Source organism: Diabrotica virgifera, chromosome 1 (genome assembly GCF_917563875.1).
Source record: "Diabrotica virgifera virgifera chromosome 1, PGI_DIABVI_V3a".
Classification (NCBI taxonomy): Eukaryota; Metazoa; Arthropoda; class Insecta; order Coleoptera; family Chrysomelidae; genus Diabrotica; species Diabrotica virgifera.
In genome coordinates, this window is record NC_065443.1 from 141,531,194 (window position 1) to 141,553,216 (window position 22,023).

At 32.5% G+C, this 22,023-nt stretch overlaps 1 protein-coding gene across 4 annotated transcripts in view; it reads left to right on the forward strand.

Annotated features, from left to right (window-relative positions):
* Positions 1–22,023, forward strand: part of LOC114326358 (eukaryotic translation initiation factor 4 gamma 3) — a 394,838-nt gene that overhangs the window by 332,352 nt on the left and 40,463 nt on the right. For all 4 annotated transcript variants that reach the window (XM_050641529.1, XM_050641532.1, XM_050641538.1 and 1 more), the window contains 2 exons: positions 12,204–12,421; positions 17,056–17,271. In XM_050641529.1, coding sequence (XP_050497486.1) covers positions 12,204–12,421; positions 17,056–17,271 — 434 coding nt within the window. The remainder of the gene's footprint in view (positions 1–12,203; positions 12,422–17,055; positions 17,272–22,023) is intronic.

The following is a 22,023-nucleotide window of genomic DNA, read 5'->3' on the forward strand; positions in this document are numbered from 1 at the left end:
CTCTGAATATGTTTAAAAATAATTTAAATAGAGTATTTATTTAATTTTTTTGTTAGTTCTAAGGTTACAAGTACCTACCTATTCTTATTCTAATATTTGTTATCTAATTATAATGTTGTTAAAGTATTATTAGTACATATTTAGCTCGTAAACTTATTATTGTTAATTGTATAACTTTTAATGGGGTAATCCCGTCAATAAATAAATAAATAAATTTAAAATAACTGGGTATTTTAGAATATTCAAAAATTGGGCAAAACACTTTTAAACCCCCCAAAAACCATGTTTTTTTTTTTCAAGTTATGTAAGGTTTTTTGCGGGTCTAATCATATTTTATGAGGTCGATACATTCTGAATATTTTCTTTAATATCTTTACGTTCAATGTGATTAAAAAATTAAGACTCACCGCAATTTTAGCCCACCACCTCCTCCCCCCTTCCCCACAGCCAAAAACGTCAATTTTTCGATTTTAATTTTTTTAAGTCGGTTTGCAATTAAATTATAAATTACAAAAAATTCACACGCACAGCTAATGCTTTTACAAAACATCTGTTTTTATGGACCCGAAGGCCGAGTGTACATAACCTCATTTTTTTGTTTTTTTTTTAATAGGTACGTATAACGTTTTTTTTGGTGATGGCTGCATGTCGTAATTTTTTTTTGTGTATTTTATCAAAAACTATATTTCTGACTTTTTTCAAATTTTTCCGTAAGGTCTTCAAAAATCCGCAAAACTTGTTTTTTCGGTGGTTTTTAGGGATTTTCTCCATTTTATATATTTCAAAATAGACTAACTCAAGGTTTTTTATAGGTTATATATAATTTGCAATAACTGACTTTTTATGGATATTCAAACATTGTACAAAACACCTCTAAACCCCCCAAACACTATGTTTTTTCAAATGTTTTAAAGGTTTTTGAGCATCTACTCATACAGGCCTGGATCCCATGTATCAAAAACAAGTTTATTAAACTTCCGCCGGTAACGTGAATTCTTGTAACATAGTTGGTAACGTCGGTCTACGACACCGACTTTTTTAATAATGAATATCTTAGGTTGTGATTTTGTGTTAATATTTTAATGTGACTAAATGTTTAATATTTAAATAACAATATTCGCGGTGTGCAAGTACTTGGAAGGGGAAACGAGAAACGACCCTGCGCGAGTCGCGGAGAAATATTGCAACTATCTTAAATAATTCATATTGTCAATTGAAATTGTCAAATTGACGTATATTTCATACATTCTGTCAATGAAGCAGAAAAATTATATATTGCTCCACAATATTGATATGATATGCAATTATTATATAAAGGTAAATTTAATTAATTTTATTTTGCTTGCAGTACTGCATTTTAATAACTAATTTTATTTACTACATACAATTGTTGACGTTTTCATAACATAACCTGAATCTTATTTTTTCTTCTTATTATTTTTTTGGACTATGGCCTTGACAATTATCCAGTAACCAGGACTAATATAATTGGCCAATATAATTAAAAGTGCGAATTTTAGTATAGAGCGTAGAAATAGGGGTCGCTTTGCCGAACTTGCACGATCCCAATAGTAAGAAATGATCAATATTTATTTATATTCGGGAAAAAAATGCACATTAAAAAAGTGGCTTCTTTTAGATACTAACATAATTGACAAACAATTTACAAAAACATGTCAAGTTTTTGACTACAAAATATCAACAAACATATCGACAAGGGTTGAAATTTCACAAAAAAAAATAAAATTATTCAACAAATGTCCAACACAAACTGAAATTATTGTCCGTTTGTTTCCTCATTTTTTTATACACTCCACTGCACCGCACTGTATAGTTCTGATTCGGAATTAGCAACAATTTCGTCAAAAAGTTGTTGCAACCTGATTTGTTCTCTTTAATAATCAATACTCATATACAACTCCTAAAATTAACATCTATTATTTAAACTGACTATGGACCAAAAACGACAAAAACTTGCTGTTAAGTATAACATAAATGGTAACCTCGGTCTCTCACACCGTCAGGTCAAATAACATACGAGCTACTTGGCCACAGATTTTTCAAGACTAAATAGTGTGATGAGAATTTGAAAGCTACCTGGCCGCGGGGACAAAAAAAAATGCGCATTTGAGTTTTACCGCGAAAAATCCGCTACGTCGGTGTCAGGGACTGTACGTTACCACTCGAAGGTTAATAGCAAACTGAAAACTTGTTAATAGCTTAACGGTGTCTAGTCGGACAAACTTTGATGTACGGGAACACTGGAACAGGGGAAGTTTTATTTGTTGAACAGGTTACAAGTTTCAAACGTCCGACTACAAAACGTCCCGTGTATTTTGTTGGACAGAACTTCCAATTGATTTGTTGGACTTTCATTAAACTCTCATGCAAAAATCAAACTGCTATTTACTACCAATATAAATCCTGTCATTTGACATGTTGTACGTGTAAGACTTATTAAAATGACCAACATATTTGTCGGACAAACATTTTTTCATATATTATATTAAGTTTGTAATTGAATAAACTTAATAACAATCTGCTAGTTTTTACAATCATAAACCTGTCAGGATGACATGTTCCAAAATTAAAATTACGTTTCACAATTAAAACTTCCCTTGCTCCAGTGTTCCCATACCTACATCAAAGTTTGTCCAACTAGATACCGTTAAACTATTAACAAATTTTCAGCTTGCTATTATTCAACTTTTTTTTGGTACGCGGAATCCAGGCCTAATATTTTTTGAGATCGATACAGTCTGAATATTTTTTTTCATTTTTTTACGTTTTATGTGTCTAAAAAATAAGCCTTAGCCCAATTTTAGTCCTATAACCCCTCAACCTGCCCACTAAAACATCAATTTAATTTTTTTTCTCAGTATATCTGTTGCCCAATTTATCCTCAAATAAACTATGTACATTTAAAGAAAACAATTTTAAATTTTTGCAATATCTTTTGTATAAAGTAAAGATACCTATGTCATTCTGATATTTTTTGGGTATGATACAAAAAACAAAAATAAAATAGAATAATCCATTTAAGAAAAATACATTTTAATATATCATACTTGTTGTCGTTTTGTGAATCAAAACATTTTGTTCTTTGTTCATTAGTTTGTATTTAGTAGTAACCCTAATATTACTAAGGACACTATTACGCTTTACAGTTCTAAAGTCTTCATCGTTGTCTTCTTCTATTACAGGTACCTATAACATCTGTATTGTCAAAGAGTTCTGTAAGATATTCTGCTGGCTTGATAATTTTTGTAAAATATCTTCCATGCGATAAATTATAATATTATATTAAGGCAGCCACATGCGAACAACAGCCTATTGTTATGTTGCCGTTTGCGCAACCTCATAATGCAAATAGTTCAGGCTCTATGCTTGCTCCCGTTAGGTAAATTAATTCCGATTGGTTCTTTTGCACAAACTTACTCAAAAACAGGTCCTTATAACAAATCCACAAGGTACCAGGCAGTACCGTAGTCGGAAAATTGTTTAACCAATGTTTTATACAAATTCAAAAAATCAATTTTTTCACTTAGGACAAATTTGTTGTAGATTCTCTGGATCAATCTGAGCAAAACAGGTCTCTTGTGATTTTTCTCTAAAATTGACCGTTGTCGAATTATACGCGATTTAAAATTTGAAAAATGCGAAAATGGCCATGTTCAAGGCTTAATAACTCGATTTAGAATTATTATTATGGAAGTCAGAAAGTGACCAAATCGAAAGTTTAAAGCCCCCCCCCCCCTCTACAAGAGCCTAAAGAAGAAATTTTTGTCATTATTTTATTACTAAGCTATTGATTTTAATAATTAACTAAGCATGTATTGAGGCGGCCGTCCGTAAAAATATCGATTAGAAGTCAAAAATACGTTTTAAAAAAAAATAAAAAAGGAATTTTGATGTCACATGTACACTCGACCTATGGGTCCAAAAAATTGAAAAAGTTTTGTAGAAGCCTCATTGAATTTTTAAATTAATTGCAACTTAACTAAGCAAAAAAATAAAAATAGAAAAATTGACGTTTTTCTGGGGGCAGGGAAAGGGGGTAGGCTAAAAATGTGATGAATCTTTTAATCACACATAACGTAAAATAATGAAAAAAAAAATATTAAGGCTGTATCGATCTCAAAGAATATCATTAAACCCGCAAAAGCTCTTACATAACTTGAAAAACATGGTTTTTGGGGGGGTTTTAAACGTGTTTTGCCCAATTTTTGAATATCCTAAATTACTCAGTTATTTCAAATTATACATAATCTATTAAAAAAACCTTGAGTTGGTTTATTTTGAAGTCTATAAAATGGAGAAAATCCCCAAAAACCCCCTAAAAACAGTTTTCCGGATTTTTCAACATGGCGCAGTTGACGGAAAATCTGAAAAAAATCAAAGGATAGCTTTTGATAAAATACACAAAATGCAAAAAAAAATTTACCTGCAGCCATCTTGGAAAAAAAGTTATGTTTTTAAAAAATTAAAGAAAAAATTGAGGTTATGTACACTCGACCTACGGGCCATAAAAAATGGGCATGTTTTGTAAAAACCTCAGCTACCCGTGTGAATTTTTTTAAATTTTTAAATTAATTATAACCCGACTAAAAAAAATTAAATCTAAAAATCTACGTTTTTGGCTGTGGGGGGAGGGGTAAGGGGGGTGGCGAGCTAAAAATCCGAGTAATGTCATTTTTTAATTGCATAGAATGTAAAAAAATGAACAAAACTCCCTGCTCCTGTAGCTGCTGGAATGGATACAGCATGCACTGGCCTACACATAAACTGCAAAGGGGTTGAATAGAGTGAGCCAGAGCAGCGAGCCCCAAGGTATCCACTATGTGGAGCTGCTACACCGAGCATGGAGCACCAGTATATGGATATGTACCTTTAAGTTGTGCTCACTACGGAGAGCAATGGATTGTATCCTCGCTCCGACCCTTGCTCCCTAGTATTTATATTCGTTATATTCGTGAATTCTCGCATTTAAAATAATGTATTTATTTTACATAGCGATCGATAATATAGTTTCGATCGTTATATGTAAAATAAATACATAATTTTAAATGTGAGATTTCACGAATATAAATACCAGGGAGCAAGGGTCGGAGCGAGGATACAATCCATTGCTCTCCCATTGAAAAACCCAACCGCCGCGGTTCAAGTTGCTAAGGAACAAATGGAATCGTACATATGCAACCGCTCCGTCGTCAAACCGCGGCGGTTGTAAGTTTACTTGGGGAGGAATGGGACCGCCAGTCAACCGCTCTCATGTGTACGATACAAACGTCGGCTAACCGCGGCGTCAACCGCTGGCAAACCGCCCTTATATGGACAAGCACTAACTAGGGGAGGAATGGGACCGCCAGCCAACCGCTCTCATGTGTACGATACAAACGTCGGCTAACTGCAGCGTCAACCACTGGCAAATCGCCCTCATATGGACAAGCGCTTAGACTGGCTGCTCTTCCCCAGGTCATCGTCTGGTAAGGCGGTTGGCCTCGCTATTGTCGTGTACCTTTGGATTTTTGTGTTACAACTCACAATTTTTTCTTAAAAAATCTTTTCGATCTAAAGTTCCATGTTTGTCTCAGAGTAGTATTATCTAATATGAGGCCTAGATACTTGTTCTGTGCACAAAATTTGATGTGATGGTATAGTTTTTTCCCGATATAGTTGTTTGCTTTTATTTTTTGCCGTCGGCTAAATAAAATTAGTTCCTTGAGACAATTGCTATTAGTATAATATACTATACTATACTATATTATAATGAGCTGACGTCATCCGCTAAAAAATTATGTACTACGTCACTAGTAAACTAATTAACAGTATTTAGCTGAAAATTTTTAAATTCCTGCATTTTTCATTGTATAATAATTAAATAAATGATCAAATGCTCGATAATGGTTTAGAATGAGACTCTTTGATGACGTGTATCCCAGTAGATACGCCCATGTATTTGCACGGTAGACATGTTACCATTAAAGGTAAACGATTTAAGATTCATGTCTACGGCTTGCAATTCTAGATGTAGGTTAGGATAAATCAAACTATCGCCTCTCGTCTCTGTGGGACAAGGTGATATTGAAACAGTTCGGATTCTCAATTCAAGTTTTTGGGTTGGGTCTATTCAACAACGGTCTATTGATTTTTGATCTATATATTATTAAAGCTGGTAGCTATTGCGTCTATTCCAGTAGTTATGTATGTTTGTTGTCACTTTTTTCTTTGTTGAGTAGTGTCCTGTTATTCTCTTAATTTGGTAAAACATTTTTATTGAGATAAAAAGTATAAACACCAATGTTTTAACTTTATCAAACGTTTGCTTTTGTAGAAGTTCGGGATAGTTAGTTGAAAATTTGCCAACTGTAAACTTCCGCTTTTGCATTAAACTGTTTTTTAGTTAGCTTCTGTTCTTCTGTTTTTGTTTTCTAGTTATACCACTTATGACCCAAATGATAGTAAAACTAAAATATTCGAATTTTGAATCACTCTTTATAAGAACAAGCTTATATTCGGGATTTGATAAAGTAACACTGACTTTCTCAATTTCTTAACTTCAAATTGCTTACTGCCAATAATTATTATGTATTCATAGATCTGTCACTAAGATTATAAAATTAATGGTTGTAGAAATGCTGAAGATAATAATTTACTGCTATATTGTGAAAAAAGTCTATAAATCGTTAAGAGCGTAGGCGCAAAATTTCGGGCCAATGCTTTTTGGATGCAGGCATTTTTTTCGAATCCTGAAAAAACTAATATTTTGAAATTTTTAAACACAGAAGGAAAGATTACGTTTTTACCGAGGGCGAAAGTCCCTTAGAATAAACAAAAAGTTTCTTACGACTGAGATATGTGAAATCAAATATCACACTCAATTTTCTCTTATTTTGCACTCCTGTAAATTATTAAAATAAAGATTAAAGAAGTTTTCAGAGGCTTTCGGCCCTCGGTAATAATATCTTTCATTCTGCGTTAAAATTTTTCAAAAATACATACTAGTTTTCTCAGGATTCAGAAAAAATGAATGTATTTAAAAATCATTGGCCTATCACAAGTTTGCGCCTTGTTAATACCGATTAATAGTTATTTATTATACAAAGGAAAAAATATTAGATCTGAGTTGGAGACTGTGTTGTAAAAAAACCGAGAGCTAAATAAAATCTTTGGAGAAGTTGGTGATATGAACCATGTAATCCTAGAATGTTCAAGAAATAAGAAGAGCATTGAATCATTTTTCGAAGAAATGGTAAATCTCAAATTCTGTTTGCCAACCAGTCTAAATTGTATAATTTTTAGTAATAATATTAACTTATATCAATGTTTGTATAATCATTTAATTCGTTGCAAAATGAAATTGTAAAAAACTAACACCATTGTACAATGAAAAAAAAAGGAAATAAAACTAAAAAGACTATATAAATAAAGCATTAAAAAAAAACAAAAATATAATTAAAAAAAATAAAAAAAAATATACATAATATAAAAAACTGCACTAAACAGAAACACACACATTTTACTAACATAAATAACATTTATCCTAGGGTGTGAGAATTTGAAAAATCAATTTATTTATATTGGATCAAAAAAAATGCTCCCTTTATATTTCATAAATAAAAAATAAGTCTGGCTAATTGGTTCATGCCAAAGCCAATTATATATAAAAAAAAAAATCTTAAAATTTTTCTCGTGTATAATATACAATTTGTGATAAAAAAAAACGACAATTTAATATTGTCATATAATTTATTATGTCATAAAATTGATAATGTGACTTTTCAATCTTTTAACTGATAAGTTATTGTACTGGTACATAATCAAATATCTGTCAATTTAATTCGGTGATTCGATTTAAAAATTGCAAACTTAGTAGTGTTTAGTAGTTATTTTCAATAATTTAAAGTAAAAGAATGTGATTCCGAGTTTTTTTTCTCCCACTAAAGCCGGATTTATGTTAGGGAAGCGTGTACGACACGCGCCGCGGAACAACAGACGGCGTACGTCCCAGTTGTCGCCTCGTCCCGTTGTACCATAAACTAGCCAATGTCTTTCATATCACACGATTCTTCAAAGTGCCCCGCAAGACAGACATCCCGTCCTAAGATAAATCAGCCTTAACTCCAACGGAATTAGTACAACTTTCCTTAATAACAATTTTCGATATTGTGAAATATGTATAAAGATACTTTCCTCTTGAGCGAATTCATATTTTTTGACATACCTCGTATGCTGTTAACAAAATTTGATATTGAATCTTATGATGATGATTGAATCTTAGGTTTTAAATCATGCAGAGCACTTTATCATTATATATAATAAAACTAAGTTGATAAAATGTGTGTGCCGATAAAACTTAAAAAGGATTCCCGATACGATAAAGGGACTTATATAGTGCAATAGCCCTTTATCCCCCCTCGAACAAGTAAGTTCCCGTTTTAACTTAAAGGGCGTATTTTTAAAGATATAAGGGCTTTTCCTAGCAAGCTTGGCTAGCCCTAGACCTGGCTCCTTAACCAAATTTTTAAATATTCCCAATTTCGCCCCTTCGCCAAACTTTTAAATATTCCGGTATTAACATCATTATCATTATTATATATAATAAAACTAAGTTGATAAAATGTGTGTGCTGATAAAACTTAAAAAGGATTCCCGATACGATAAAGGGACTTTATCGTAGCCCTTTATCCCCCCTCGAACAAGTAAGTTCCTGTTTTAACTTAAAGGGCGTATTTTTAAAGATATAAGGGCTTTTCCAATTCCTCAACTTGAAAATTAAGTGAAGTAGTGGCGCCATCTATTGTCGAGTAGTTGAACTCCATTCAGAACAACGATTATTTGAGTTGCGTTTCGAATGGCGCTGCGGGCAATTACAGCATGTGTAGCAATGACGCGAAATTTGAAATTCCAATTTCAACAAAGTCTTAAATTACATTTGTTTCTATAATAAAGTTATTAAATTTTGTGTATTTATACAGCATTAAGTAGCTTTTATTTTGGAGTTGAAGCGAGATAAGTTTAGTTATTCAAATTATTAATTATTAATTCTGAAAATATTTAAAAATTTAAGTTTTCAAATTTCGCGCCTTTACTACTTATGCTATAGCTGCAGAACTTATTGTTACGGCGGACGATAATGTCGAGTACATTCTAGAATGTGTAAAAGAAAATACTCTCGAACTTTTCCGAATATGCTAGAGCCTAGCTCTCTGAATATATAAGGGCCTGGTATCACCCGCCAGAGTTAGTTCGATTTGAAAAGCGATTGCGAAAGGAACTGAAAGAAGTTATCTGTGAGCATTTATTTTGAAGTATCACGTGTCAGTATTTTTAATAGTGTGCTTAATTAATTTGATTGCAATTTCCAATTAAATTAGCTTTTAGTTTTACAATTAACAAAGCGCAAGGACAAACTTTAAAATATTGTGGCATTAACCTCAAAGAACCCTGCTTCTCTCACGGTCAGCTATATGTAGCTTGCTCAAGGGTAGGAAATCCGAAAAATCTATATATATACTCCAGACAATAAAATGAAAAACGTTGTTTATAAGCAAATAGTGTAAAAATGAGCGAATGTTTTCAATAAATTTTTTTACTATTACGTCATAGTTTATTTTTTTATTGCAACTACCGCGTAATCTCATATCAACTCCCGGGCGAAGCCGGGTATTATAGCTAGTGAAGAAATAAGTTTTTTTCATAAAATTGATAATAAAAAAGTTTCCCATGTGGTTCCAAGTTACGCAAGCACACTGTATATGTATGCGGGAAAAAAGTAATCTCTTCTGTTTTTTTGCCTTGGTTTGCAACCTTTAGCCACGTAATTAGTTATAAATATTAGTATTGAAATGTGTAGTATGTGTGTTGAGTAAAAAATGTCTTGTTACTTATTAAAGTCGATCATTATCTTTACAAAGAGATGCTTATTGAATATGAAATGGCAAAATGTTTTTTCAGTCATAAAAAATTTTTTTCTGTATGTTGATGGGTATTAGCTTAAAAAAAGGCTTATTATTTGCCTTACGTCAGTTCATTGTTAGTGAAACTAATGCATTAAATATTAATTGGTGAACATAAAATGCCTGTCCCGGTTTAATGAATGAAGTGACCTTATTTACGTAATATCATTAATTTATTCCTTGTTGGTGTTCAAATAATTAAATTTAAAAATTCATAAACCTATTTCAAGAAAAATCGTGTAGATATGTGAATATTTATGCAAAGTCTGAATATGAAAAAAATAACTGCTGCTTGGCAAATTTCTCATATTCTTTCTTCATGTTAATAAATTTTTTTAATAAAATCGAAAATGGCTTCCGATGCGGAAGCCGAAACCACATATTGTCGTCGACACAAGAAAAACTCATAACTCCATTTTCCTTAATTTTTCAGGAGAGCCTAGAAATGGTAACATGTAACTGCTTTTCTAGTATACATTTTAAAAGTAGAAATCTACATTTAAATGAGATATTTGTCGGATGGCTAGAATAGGCGATTGGCTAATGGATGGCAGTAAAATCTCATTTTGGGTAAAAAGTTAAAAGGAGTTACGCGGTTTTCTTGTGTCGACGACGATATAGATTTTCTAAAATATTTAAGTAATCCCTAAAAACAATAAAAATTATTTGGATCAATATACAATTTGGAGTCTCACCATGAAAATATGAGAGGGAGTGATTGATAAACGGATACGTGAAGAAATCGCAATATCCGGTATTTAATTAATTTGTGTTTTATACAAGGCAGATCAATAACAGATGAAATTTTCAAGGTAGTTTAGGGAAAATACAGGAATAAAGAAACAAATGCTCATATGCTATTCATTATTCTTGAGAAAGCATATGACATAGATCCTAGACATTCTGTGGTAGGGTCTCAATAGAAGGGAGGGAGCCCCAGGTGAATATGTAAATATTGTGAGATATGTAAGAGGGAGTAGGTGTTAGGACATGTGTGGGAGAGACATAAATTTCATGTGAAAGTACATAGGATGCACCAAGGCTCAGTGCTTTGTCCTTATTTACTCTCATTAGTGCTATGGTTTATTTTTTAACCAGGAGGACTAAACTAAAAAGACAGATTCACACCCAAGAAATTCACTAGAAAAATAACCAACATCTTTTTTGGTTGATCATGTCGGCCCTCAACGGTAATCCATAAATATTACATTATATTAATATGTCGCTGAAGAGTTCTAAAAACAACTGATTTTTATATCAAATTAGACTAGAATTCTAAAAATTAAAGAAATAACACAGAAAACACAAAAATAGCCGATATAACTGAATTAACCTATGAAATGCCAGAAGTGTCAAAACTTGATAAATGTCATTAGTATCAAAATTTTATGACATTGGAGTACGCTTGCCTGCGGTTGGACCAATTACAAACAAGCATTATAGCGCGGTAAATTTAAATCACTCCTCTTGGTTTAAAAACAAACATTAGTGTTGGATCAGAACATTAACTGTGTATACTGTATACAACAGTAATGTTTGTATTTTTAATCCCTTTTTTCCGATATTATTTTTCTTTCCAACAAAAAAACTCTTGGTATGGTCTACATCTAAGGTCTATTCGTGCAGTACATCCTGAACTTACCCAGAGGGAGAACGCCTGCACATTACAAAATTGGGTGTTTGATAAGGTCGAGTTTTTCCCTCGGAACAGCTAATGCACCAGCGTTCTTCCTCTGAGTAACTTCAGGATACGTTCGGGGCATACTGCGCGAATAAGTCTTGTTTAGTTCAACAGATCGAAGCTCAAAGTCTGTCACCCATTTAGGTGAGATATTTTTATTACTCGTCAGGTTATAGAAAGATTAAAAAAAAGGTTTTTTTTTGCTTATTATTTATCGTCAAATAAGTTTAATTGTAATTTCTTAAACATTGATACTGCCACTTTTTAGCATTCTGACAATTCCGTTTCTACTATACTTATGTTGTTTTCAAAAACCTGCCCTAAAGATGCAGACAAATTAATCTTCTGGCTGTTTTTTTTATATTTACATAATTAATCTGCATGATGTCTCAGTGAGCATATGTGGTTACTCTCAGTTCAGTCTTTTGAAGCGCTCAGAGTATTTTTGTGTAGTATAAACATAAATTAACTCATTTTATAATTTTCTAATGTTCATACGTTTGTTGTTTAAATTACGTTGCTTTTTTAGGAATGATTTAATGATCCATTTTTCTTTGTTACAGCGAAATCAAAACAAAATGCTCAACGGTCAACATCAAAACAGGGCTCTGGCGCACCGAACAATCAAAAACCGGCAAGCCAACAACCCTCGATGCCAGTACCTCAACCACAACCAGCGAAGGCTGCCAGTAGATCAAATAAAAAGAATGAGTTGAACATGAAAGGAGCTAATAAAGAAGGAACTGATATGGATGCTTTTAATGATAACGCCCTTAGAGAGGTGAGTTCATGTGTAATTTCTTTTTTTTTTATTTCTATAATTTTATTGATATTGCTTATTATAAAGTAGGTAAAGTTCTGCCTTATTGATTCTTTCTTATTTAAGTCTCATTTTTTGTTTTATTCAGTTCTTCTGTTTACTTAAATTCTTCAAAATATGGAACCTTTCTTTCACCATTGTTTTTTTATTTATTTTCTTAATACAGTCTTATAAAATCTTCTAGTTTTTTTTCTAACTTAGGAGATGCGATAGACTGTCAAAGTATAATCTACTTAACTTTATTAGTCAATATTATCAATAATTTGATTAATTATACATGTAGGAACAGTTTTTAATTACCTCTGTTTACAGTTGCATAATTCAATTTGGACATGATTTCGTTTTAGGCCTGGATCCCGCATACAAAAAAAGTTGATTAATAGCAAGCTGAAAATTTGTTAATACCTTAACGGTATCTAGTCAGACAAACTTTGATGTATGGGAACACTGGAACAGGAAGTTTTAATTGTGGAACGTGTCATCCTGACAAGTTTATGATTGTGAAAAATAGCAGGTTGTTTTTAAGTTTATTCAATAACAAACTTTATATAATATGTGAAAAAATGTTTGTCCAACAAATATGTTTAATAAGTCCGACACCTAGAACATGTTAAATGACAGGAATTATATTGGTGGTAAATAGCAGTCTGATTTTTGCATGAGTTTAATGAAAGGGTAACAAATCAATTGGAAGTTCTGTCCGACAAAATACATGGGACGTTTTCGTAGTCTGACGTTCAAAACCTGTAACCTGTTCCACAATTAAGACTTCCCCTGTTCCAGTGTTCCCGTACATCAAAGTTTGTCCGACTAGACACCGTTAAGCTAATAACAAATGTTCAGCTTGCTATTCATCAACTTTTTTTGGTACGCGGGATCCAGGTCTATTTATTGTTCCTTAAAAAGCATATGGCAATGTTCGAATATTGTACAATTAACAAATACATTAAACTCAATAGGATATCTTGATAATTGCATGCTGAAAAGTAAAATGGATGTTTTGTTGTTTGTGAAACTTGATGTGCAGATGTTAAATGGAGGGTGTATAAATCACTTCACACACTTGTAAATATTTTTGAATTTAAACATAACGCCTTCCGGCAACAATAGGGGGACAACTCAAAATTGGTCATTCTCGAGATGTCTACACTAAAATATAGAGGATTTTAAGCTGTATAATCCGCGATGACTGGGACTTTTTTAAGTGCAATACTCTTCGAGTGAGGGCGCTAGGTCCACTATTACATTCAGACTGGTAGGAGGTAAACGCAGCGCGAGTAGTGGGCTAACGCTAAAATCCGTAGTAAACCTTTTGAATTGTCTCAATGTGCATGCCACAATGATCACAAAAATATTCATAATAATGAAATGATTCTTCCAACAATACTGGGACAACTCAAAATTTTTTCAAGTAATTGCTAATTATTAAATCGAGTGATAGCACAAGATTGCTAAAATGAACTGAAAAGCAATCTTTGACATCAGCTGAAACAAAGAACATAGTTTTAGTCAAAAACGGATATAACTCAAAGCATAAAATGGCTGTGCAGAATTCCAAGAACTTTAAACTCGATTTTCTCGAAACACGTTTTTTTGAGTTGTCCCGGTAGCATATTTACAAATGCTCCTATACTACGGCACCAGAGTGCTGAAATCGGTTAGCCTTTGAAATACACTATTACGCTACAAACCCTCATTGATTTCGGCACCTATTAAGTTATGACATCTATTAAATTATGGTGCCTAGGTGGTAAGTTTTTATTGGGATTAATATTATTGTAAGTATTGTATATTTCAATTTATTGTATTCAAATAGAAATGTCGAAACTGCAATAAACCTAGCATACTTAAGAATGTGACTTTTTGACCCTAACCTGAGAACAAGTAAAACAAAAATTAAAAAAAAACGCCAATGAATAAATAACAAATAAATATTTTTTATTTTTATTTATTTATAAGTACAGATATAATTACTCCATTACAGTGCGTCCATAAAGTAACGCATAAATTCATTATTAACTAAATAAACAACATTATTAGAAATTACCGAAACAGGTCGATTATTGATTTTAATTTATGATTTTTTGGCATATATATCATACTAGTCACGTCATCCATCTGGACGTGATGACGATATCGATGATTTTTTCAATAAGAATAGGGGTCGTGTGATAGCTCATTTAAAAGGCCATTCTTTTCTCTATTCAGTAATGTAAACATTAACATAATTATTTATACAGGGCGTCCAAAAACAATTTTTTAATTGACACAAAAAGAAGACTTTGCGTAGTTTGTTTAACTCAAAATACATTTTACTGCTGTCAGAAAACAGAAATAAAATGTTTATTTCAAATATAAACATTACTTTTTGCTTAAATTCAATGTTTAAGCTGCCACCCACCTGCCTCTTAACAGTTTGAACATTTAATTTAAGCCAAAAGCAATGTTTATGTGTCAAATCAAAATTATATTTCTGTTTTATGACAGCAGTAAAATGTATTTTAAACTAAATAAATTACGCACATTCGTCTTTTTGTGTCAATTAATTTAATGTAAAAAAAATTGAACACCAAAAGTCAACCTGTTTCGGTAATTTGTAATAATGTTGTTTATTTAGCTAATAATGAATTTATGCAATATTTTATGGACGCACTGTATACGAGTAATTATATCTGTACTTATAAATAAATAAAAATAAAAAATATTTATTTCTTTTTTGTTCAATTGCGTTTTTTTTTATAATTTTTGCTTTATTTGTTTCTCGGGTTAGGGTCAAAAAACACATTCTAAAGTATGCTAGGTTTATTGCTGTTAAGACATTTCTATTAAAAATTTCGACATTTCTATAAAAAAAAAATAAAAGTAAAGCAATAAAATGTACTTATGTATCTATAAAAATAATATTGTAGTACGTATGTTTTGAAATAAGAAATTTATACTATGAATCTGCAATCAAATCACAAACAAGTCTGGCTAATTGGCTCTGCCAAAGACATTTTTCAGAAAAGACATTATATTCCTGTTTTTCAAGCAATAAATTGAAATATAAATATACAATACTTGCAATAATATTAATTGCAATAAAAACTTGGACACCATAATTTAATAGATGTCTTATAATTTAATAGGTGCCGAAATCAATGAGGGTTTGTAGCGTAATAGTGTATATCAAAGGCTAATCGATTTCAGCACTCTGGTGCCGTAGTATAGGAGCATTTGTAAATATGCGTCCTGGTATCATTGCCGGAAGGCGATAATTTATTGACTAAGAAATACATTTAGAGCTAGCTAACAGTGTTGAAAAATAAAAAGTTATACAGTGATGAGTGCGCTAATAACTGTCAAAATAACGGAAAAGACGGAAAACAATACGTTGTGAAATATAAAGAGATGAAACGAGTAGAGGTGGAAAATTATCAATTAAAACATATAAATTTACATTATATTGATAGTTTCCCAACTTTAGACGTATCAGAGTTAAACTGCCACAGGAGAATAAAAATTACCTGTCACAGTGGCAGTTGCCAAACTCCTCCAATACATCTAAAGGTGGGAAACTATCAATATAATGTAAATTTATAGGTTTCCATTGGTAATTTTCCACCTCTACTAGTTTCATCTCTTTTTATTTCACAACTTATTATGTTTTCCGTCTTTTGCATTATTTTGCTGGTTATTAGCAATCATCACTGTATATTGTGTATATACATGTGTCGTATGAATGGTTGGAAGTTTGAACTCCAATGCCTGCTTTTGGTAACTTTTCAATATATATAGCCATTTAGTAAGGGTGCGGGGTGGTAAGAAAAACACTTATTATGAACTGCAGTTGCTATTTCAGATACAATAAGCGTAAACAATGGAAAATGCTAAAATAATCTTCAGCTAAGATGTAGACAAAAGTTAAAAAGTATAAAAATATAGTGAAGCTGGTCTCACTAAATGTTCCTGATAGTCCCAAGTTCATCAATTTATGGATTCAAAGTAAAAAATAGTAAGGCTTAAATTTCATGGATCAGTTTAAAATGTGACAAAACAAATTTTTCTATATTCAGATAATCTGAAACATGAGGCGTTTTCTTTAAGGTGCGGCAAAGGGCATAAATTTGCTCATCCCTGTGGGAGTTTTTTGTCAGTTCTTCTATCAGGCGCGGCCCCCTGCGAATGGGGGATGCTCTCTGGGTATTCGTAGCGCCAATACCTGGAGGGTAGTATTTGGTAAATTTGGTCATTATTATTATTATTTTTTATTGGCATTATCAATTATTTGGTAAATTATCTTAATGTCCCATTGTAAGATAATCAGTAAAAAACTCAAGAGAAATGTTTACAGCCAAAAATGTTGGGACATTAACTCTTTAATGCTCAGTGATTACATCGTTTCATTTCCATTATTTCTTCTCATAAACATTCTGGAATATTGGATATATCTTAGTGCTTTGATTTTCTATTTATTAAAAAAAGATAAGAGTGAGAGGAAGAAAAATAAATTAATAGTTTATCTTTCTTCCTTCAAACGATTTTCAGGTTCTTAGTTGTAGTAGAAAATTTGTAACTGAAGAATTCTTAAAATATTTTGTTTCTTTTTATTGCAGGAGGTGAATTCCAACGTGATTCCTAACCAGACAGTTAATAACAATAATGATATAATCAATGCAAACTCAATACCTCCGACTACCAATAGCAATGCCACTCCTATTCAACCCCCTGTAGTTAGAGATGTAAATGTTAATATCCAAACGAATAAAAAGTTCGATAATGAGACGACAATCAAACCTCAAGAACCTGTTACCAAACCTTTCAAGAATAAGGTAAGTTATTGTTATGTTTAAAACTTATGTTTACTTACATGTTTAAAAAATATATTGAATATTGCAGTACACTAAAGTCAATTAGACATTCACTTCATAGATTTATTGACATCATAACCCACCGCTACAAACTTAACCACAAACAAATTCAAAAAATTTTTCCTCATATTAGTTTTTTCGCTACCGTCAAGTTTAGCAGGAAAGCGCTGTTGCCAAATAAAAAACATATACTTATGTATTTACCACAGCAGCTACCGGCTACACTGTTTCTCTTTGTCTTTAAGAGTGTGAAACAAACATAACTTTCTATGATATAAGTTACAAAAGTCATGTTGTCCTATAGAAGGTTATGTAAGATTTTTGTTTATTTAGTTTCTTTTATGGCTTTTGGGAGCTGTGCCCATTTAACCAGCAATATTTGTTAAAATTGACGCCTAACTAAACCTACCATACAACACTATTACGAACCTAATCGACCAATCAAGGACAGGGAAGGGAAAGTGTAGTTGGTTAAAAAATAAACTGTCGTTAAAATAACTAAATAAATAAAATATAATTTCAAAACAATAATTTGACATTGTTGTATTTTTTGTATTCCATAGGGTACTGAATTGGATGATGATTAAAGATTTTGTTTTGTATATTTTATTCGAACATGGATACATTGATTAATAGGTTATATATGTCATATGGCATGTCAAACGGCATGTCAAACTTCTTCTGTTGCCAAAGTACAAGTTGAGTATGAAACAAAACTAATCACAAAACACATAAAACAAAAAATGAAAATATCCTAACTCCTAACAGACATTATATTTAACCTACAATATTATGACACCAGTTACCATTTACCATTGATATAAAAACACCCAGGATAGAACCTATGAGCAAAATTCTGGCGTCCAAAGTAGCCGATAAAAAGTAGCCGCTAACTTGACATAACAATGGCCGACTCTTGTTTTCCGGAATAATTTCTTGACTTACCAACAGGAATGCATTAAATTATTGACTTAATATTTCCTTAATACATAATGTTATGTGTTTTACAATTTATTTTACATTACAATCATTTTCTTCATGTACCATCTCCTCTAAGAAGGTTGGCAATCATCACGGCAATTCGCACTTTCGATACCGCTGCTCTAAAGAGATCAGCAGAAGTGCAATTAAACCAAGCTCTCAAATTGTTTAACCAGGAGATGCGTCTTCTTCCGCGACTCCTTCTACCCTGTATTCTTCCTTGCATTATTAATTGTAACAAGTTATAACGCTCGCCCCTCATAACATGTCCCAGATATTGGTAGTTTTCTGACTTTAACTGTATTTAAAACCTCTTTATCTTTTCCCATTCTTCTCAACACCTCGATGTTCGTGACTCTATCCACCCAACTTATTCTTAATATTCTTCTGTAGGCCCATAACTCGAAAGCTTCTAATCTGTACGAAATGTCCAAGCCTCCAACCCATAGAATAATACAGAGAACATGTAGCATCTCAGAAGTCTTATCTTTAAAGAAATTGTAATGTCCCTGCTACAGAGTACTTTTTTCAGTTTGTTGAAAGCATTTCTTGCCTGTCCTATTCTTGCTTTAATCTCTTCTGTGTACTTACATTAAAATATGTCACCAAATAAAATATTTATTATTTATTAACCACAAAAACACCTGTCAACGCCAACTTCACGTCAGAAATTATAAACAGTATGTGACGTCAGTTCCGTCGCAGATCAGATGTATGTAAAATTATACACAGTTAGACCGCTTGCCATTTACCATCTCACCAAATGAAGAGTACAGGGGAAAAACAAGGAATGTCACATATTCATGAATCTTGGCTTTTTTCGCCATGTGGTAGCAAAAACTGAGTAATATCGACTAGGCTATCGATTCAGGACAATAAACAGAAAGATCGGTCTATATAAATTTTTTAAGAATTTGTATCCAGGCAAAGAACCAGGATTGTCCGCACGCCACTGAACAAAAATAAGGAGTGTTAGCAGTTTTTTGGGGCAATATTAAAGCAATAGGTTAAAATAGATTAATATTATTAATCTATTTTAAAGTAGTTTTTAGATATCATAAAAATTAAACCTTTATTGGTGTTTATCTCAATACAGTAGAACGTCAATAATCCGGACGTCAAAAATCCGGACCGTCAATAATCCGGATTTGTATCTACCAAAAATACCTTATTCTTTTTTTTTAATGGCATGGACTTAATGTCATTCAGCCAGTCACAACATGAGGTACTTAGTGTCATGTGTAGTGTGTGTGTATTGAGTAAGTGTCTTGTTACTTTGTAAAGTCGACGTCATTGTCTTTGCAAAGAGACGCTAATTGTACCTGAACATCTGCGGTCTATCTTATTCTTTTAAAACGAATTAAGAACTTAGCTTCAAAAAAACGAACCGCAGTTCAAAAACCTTTTAAACATTTTTTTAAAAGCTCAAATAGTGTCTGATGTTTGTACTGTACACATGTTGCTATAAATAAATTATCATACAGTGTTTGAACATAAAAAAATGTTTTGATTAATTTCACCTCTAGACACTTTACTGTATAAGAGAAAAAATAAAGTTTTAAAATGTTTGTTGTAGGTACTTAAATGTCTATTCTAGCCTTTTTTAAGGTAATTTCGATAATCCGGATAATTTGATAATTTATTTATTTATTTATTTATTTATTTATATATATTTACGAGCAAAGCTCATTACAATAAAACATTACAGAGGATATGAAGAACTAACAAAATATTACAAATATACGTAAAATACAATAAGATACAATAAACACTACGACAATAAAGCAAGTCAAAAAGTAAAAATAACAGGTAAAGATATATAATCACAAGTTTAAAATATTCAAGAACATAAAACTAGAGGGTGCAATCCTTTAGCGTTTTTAAAAATCACGAACTATCCGCAAAGAAATCCACACAATTGGAGCAAGCATTTGCCTGTCTAGAAACCCTCGAGATGAAAGAATTTGCAGTGAAGTTAGTTCTGCTGATGGGAGTATGAAACGTAGATCTTGAACTTGTGATTCTGGAGGGAATATGTAAACCTACTTCCTCAAGGAGCTCAGGGCAGTCGTGAATTGAATTTATAATATTATACAACATGTACATGTCCTTCTTTTTCCGTCTGCTTGATAAGGTGTCAATGTTAAGTTCTAGTTCAAGATCCATATAATTCCAGTCTCTACGGTTTGTTTTGAATGCGACGAACCTAAGGAATAGGTGCTGGATCCTTTCAATCTTACAGTTGTATGTCTCATAGGCGGGTGACCAGACGCAAGATGCATATTCCACGATTGGCCTCACCATTGCACAGTACAACAGTTTAAACGATCTCAACTGCTTAAAGTCTTGGGAGCATCTTTTAATAAAACCTAACAGTTGAAGCGATTTTGAGATGATATTGCTTATATGAATATTGAAAGATAGTCCAGAGTCAAGTGTAACTCCAAGATCTTTTATGGATGTGACTGTTGTGATATTTATATCACCTATTTTGTAAGTGAAAGAGATAGGACTTTTCGAACGCGTGAATGAAATGTGAAAACATTTGCAGGAGTTGAGAACCATGTCATTGTTGCTGCACCATTCATTCAACCGATTCAAATCGGACTGAAGCCTTAAACAGTCGAGTGGATTCCTAATGTGGCAGTAAAACTTAACATCGTCAGCAAATAAAAGAAATTTCGCATATTGGAAACAGTCTTTTATATCGTTAATAAAAACATTAAACAACAAAGGTCCAAGATGAGATCCCTGCGGTACGCCCGAAGGGACAACTATTTCGTAGGAAAAATAGCTGTAGAGCTTGACGATTTGTTTTCTGTCCAGAAGATATTCCCTAAGCCACAGCAGAAGTAAACCATGTATCCCTAATCGCTGCAATTTTTCTAATAGAATATTGTGATTAACTCTGTCGAAAGCCTTAGAGAAGTCGGTGTACAGGGCGTCCACCTGTAGTCCTTCGTCCAAGGCGTTCAGTAAGAAGTTAGTATATGTCAGCAAATTGAGTTCAGTTGACTTATGGCGCCTGAAACCAAACTGCTGTTCCAATAGAACACCATTCAAGGAGGGTGTAAGGAAATCACAGACAAGTGATTTGAATAGTTTAGGAATAGAGTTTAGGATACTAATAGGTCTATAGTTGGACACAAGACTTTTGTCACCTGTTTTGTGTAAGGGCAATAGGAAACTGGTCTTCCAAACATTTGGAAAGCTTCCACTAGCTAAAGACTTGTTAAAGATGAGAAATAATGGCCGAGTTAAATTAAATGCACAGTACTTGAGCAAGCTTGATGGGATGCCATCAGGTCCCGGGCCTTTAGAAGGATTGAGGTTACACAATTTAGAGTAAATGTCAGAGATGGATAGTTTACATGATGATAGGTTTAAGGGTGAAGAAGTGATGTCTTCGGGGAAATCAACAACAACAGTGGAATAAACTGATGAAAAGAAATCAGCAAATAAATTCGCAATATCTTTGCCAGATGAACTAGTTTTACCGTTGTGAGATAACTCAGAAGGAATTCCATTTGATTTTCTTTTGTTATTGATAAAAGACCAAAACTTATTCAGACCGCCGGGAAGAGAGTTTTCAGTAGACAATGTAAAGTTTAAATAGTCACGCTTGGCAAGTATCTGGGACTGAGATCGGAGCTCTGAGAACTGTTTGTAAAGGTAACTGGTTTTTGGCAGCTTGGACTCTTTAAGTCTCCTGTGTGCTGTCTTCTTTCTAAT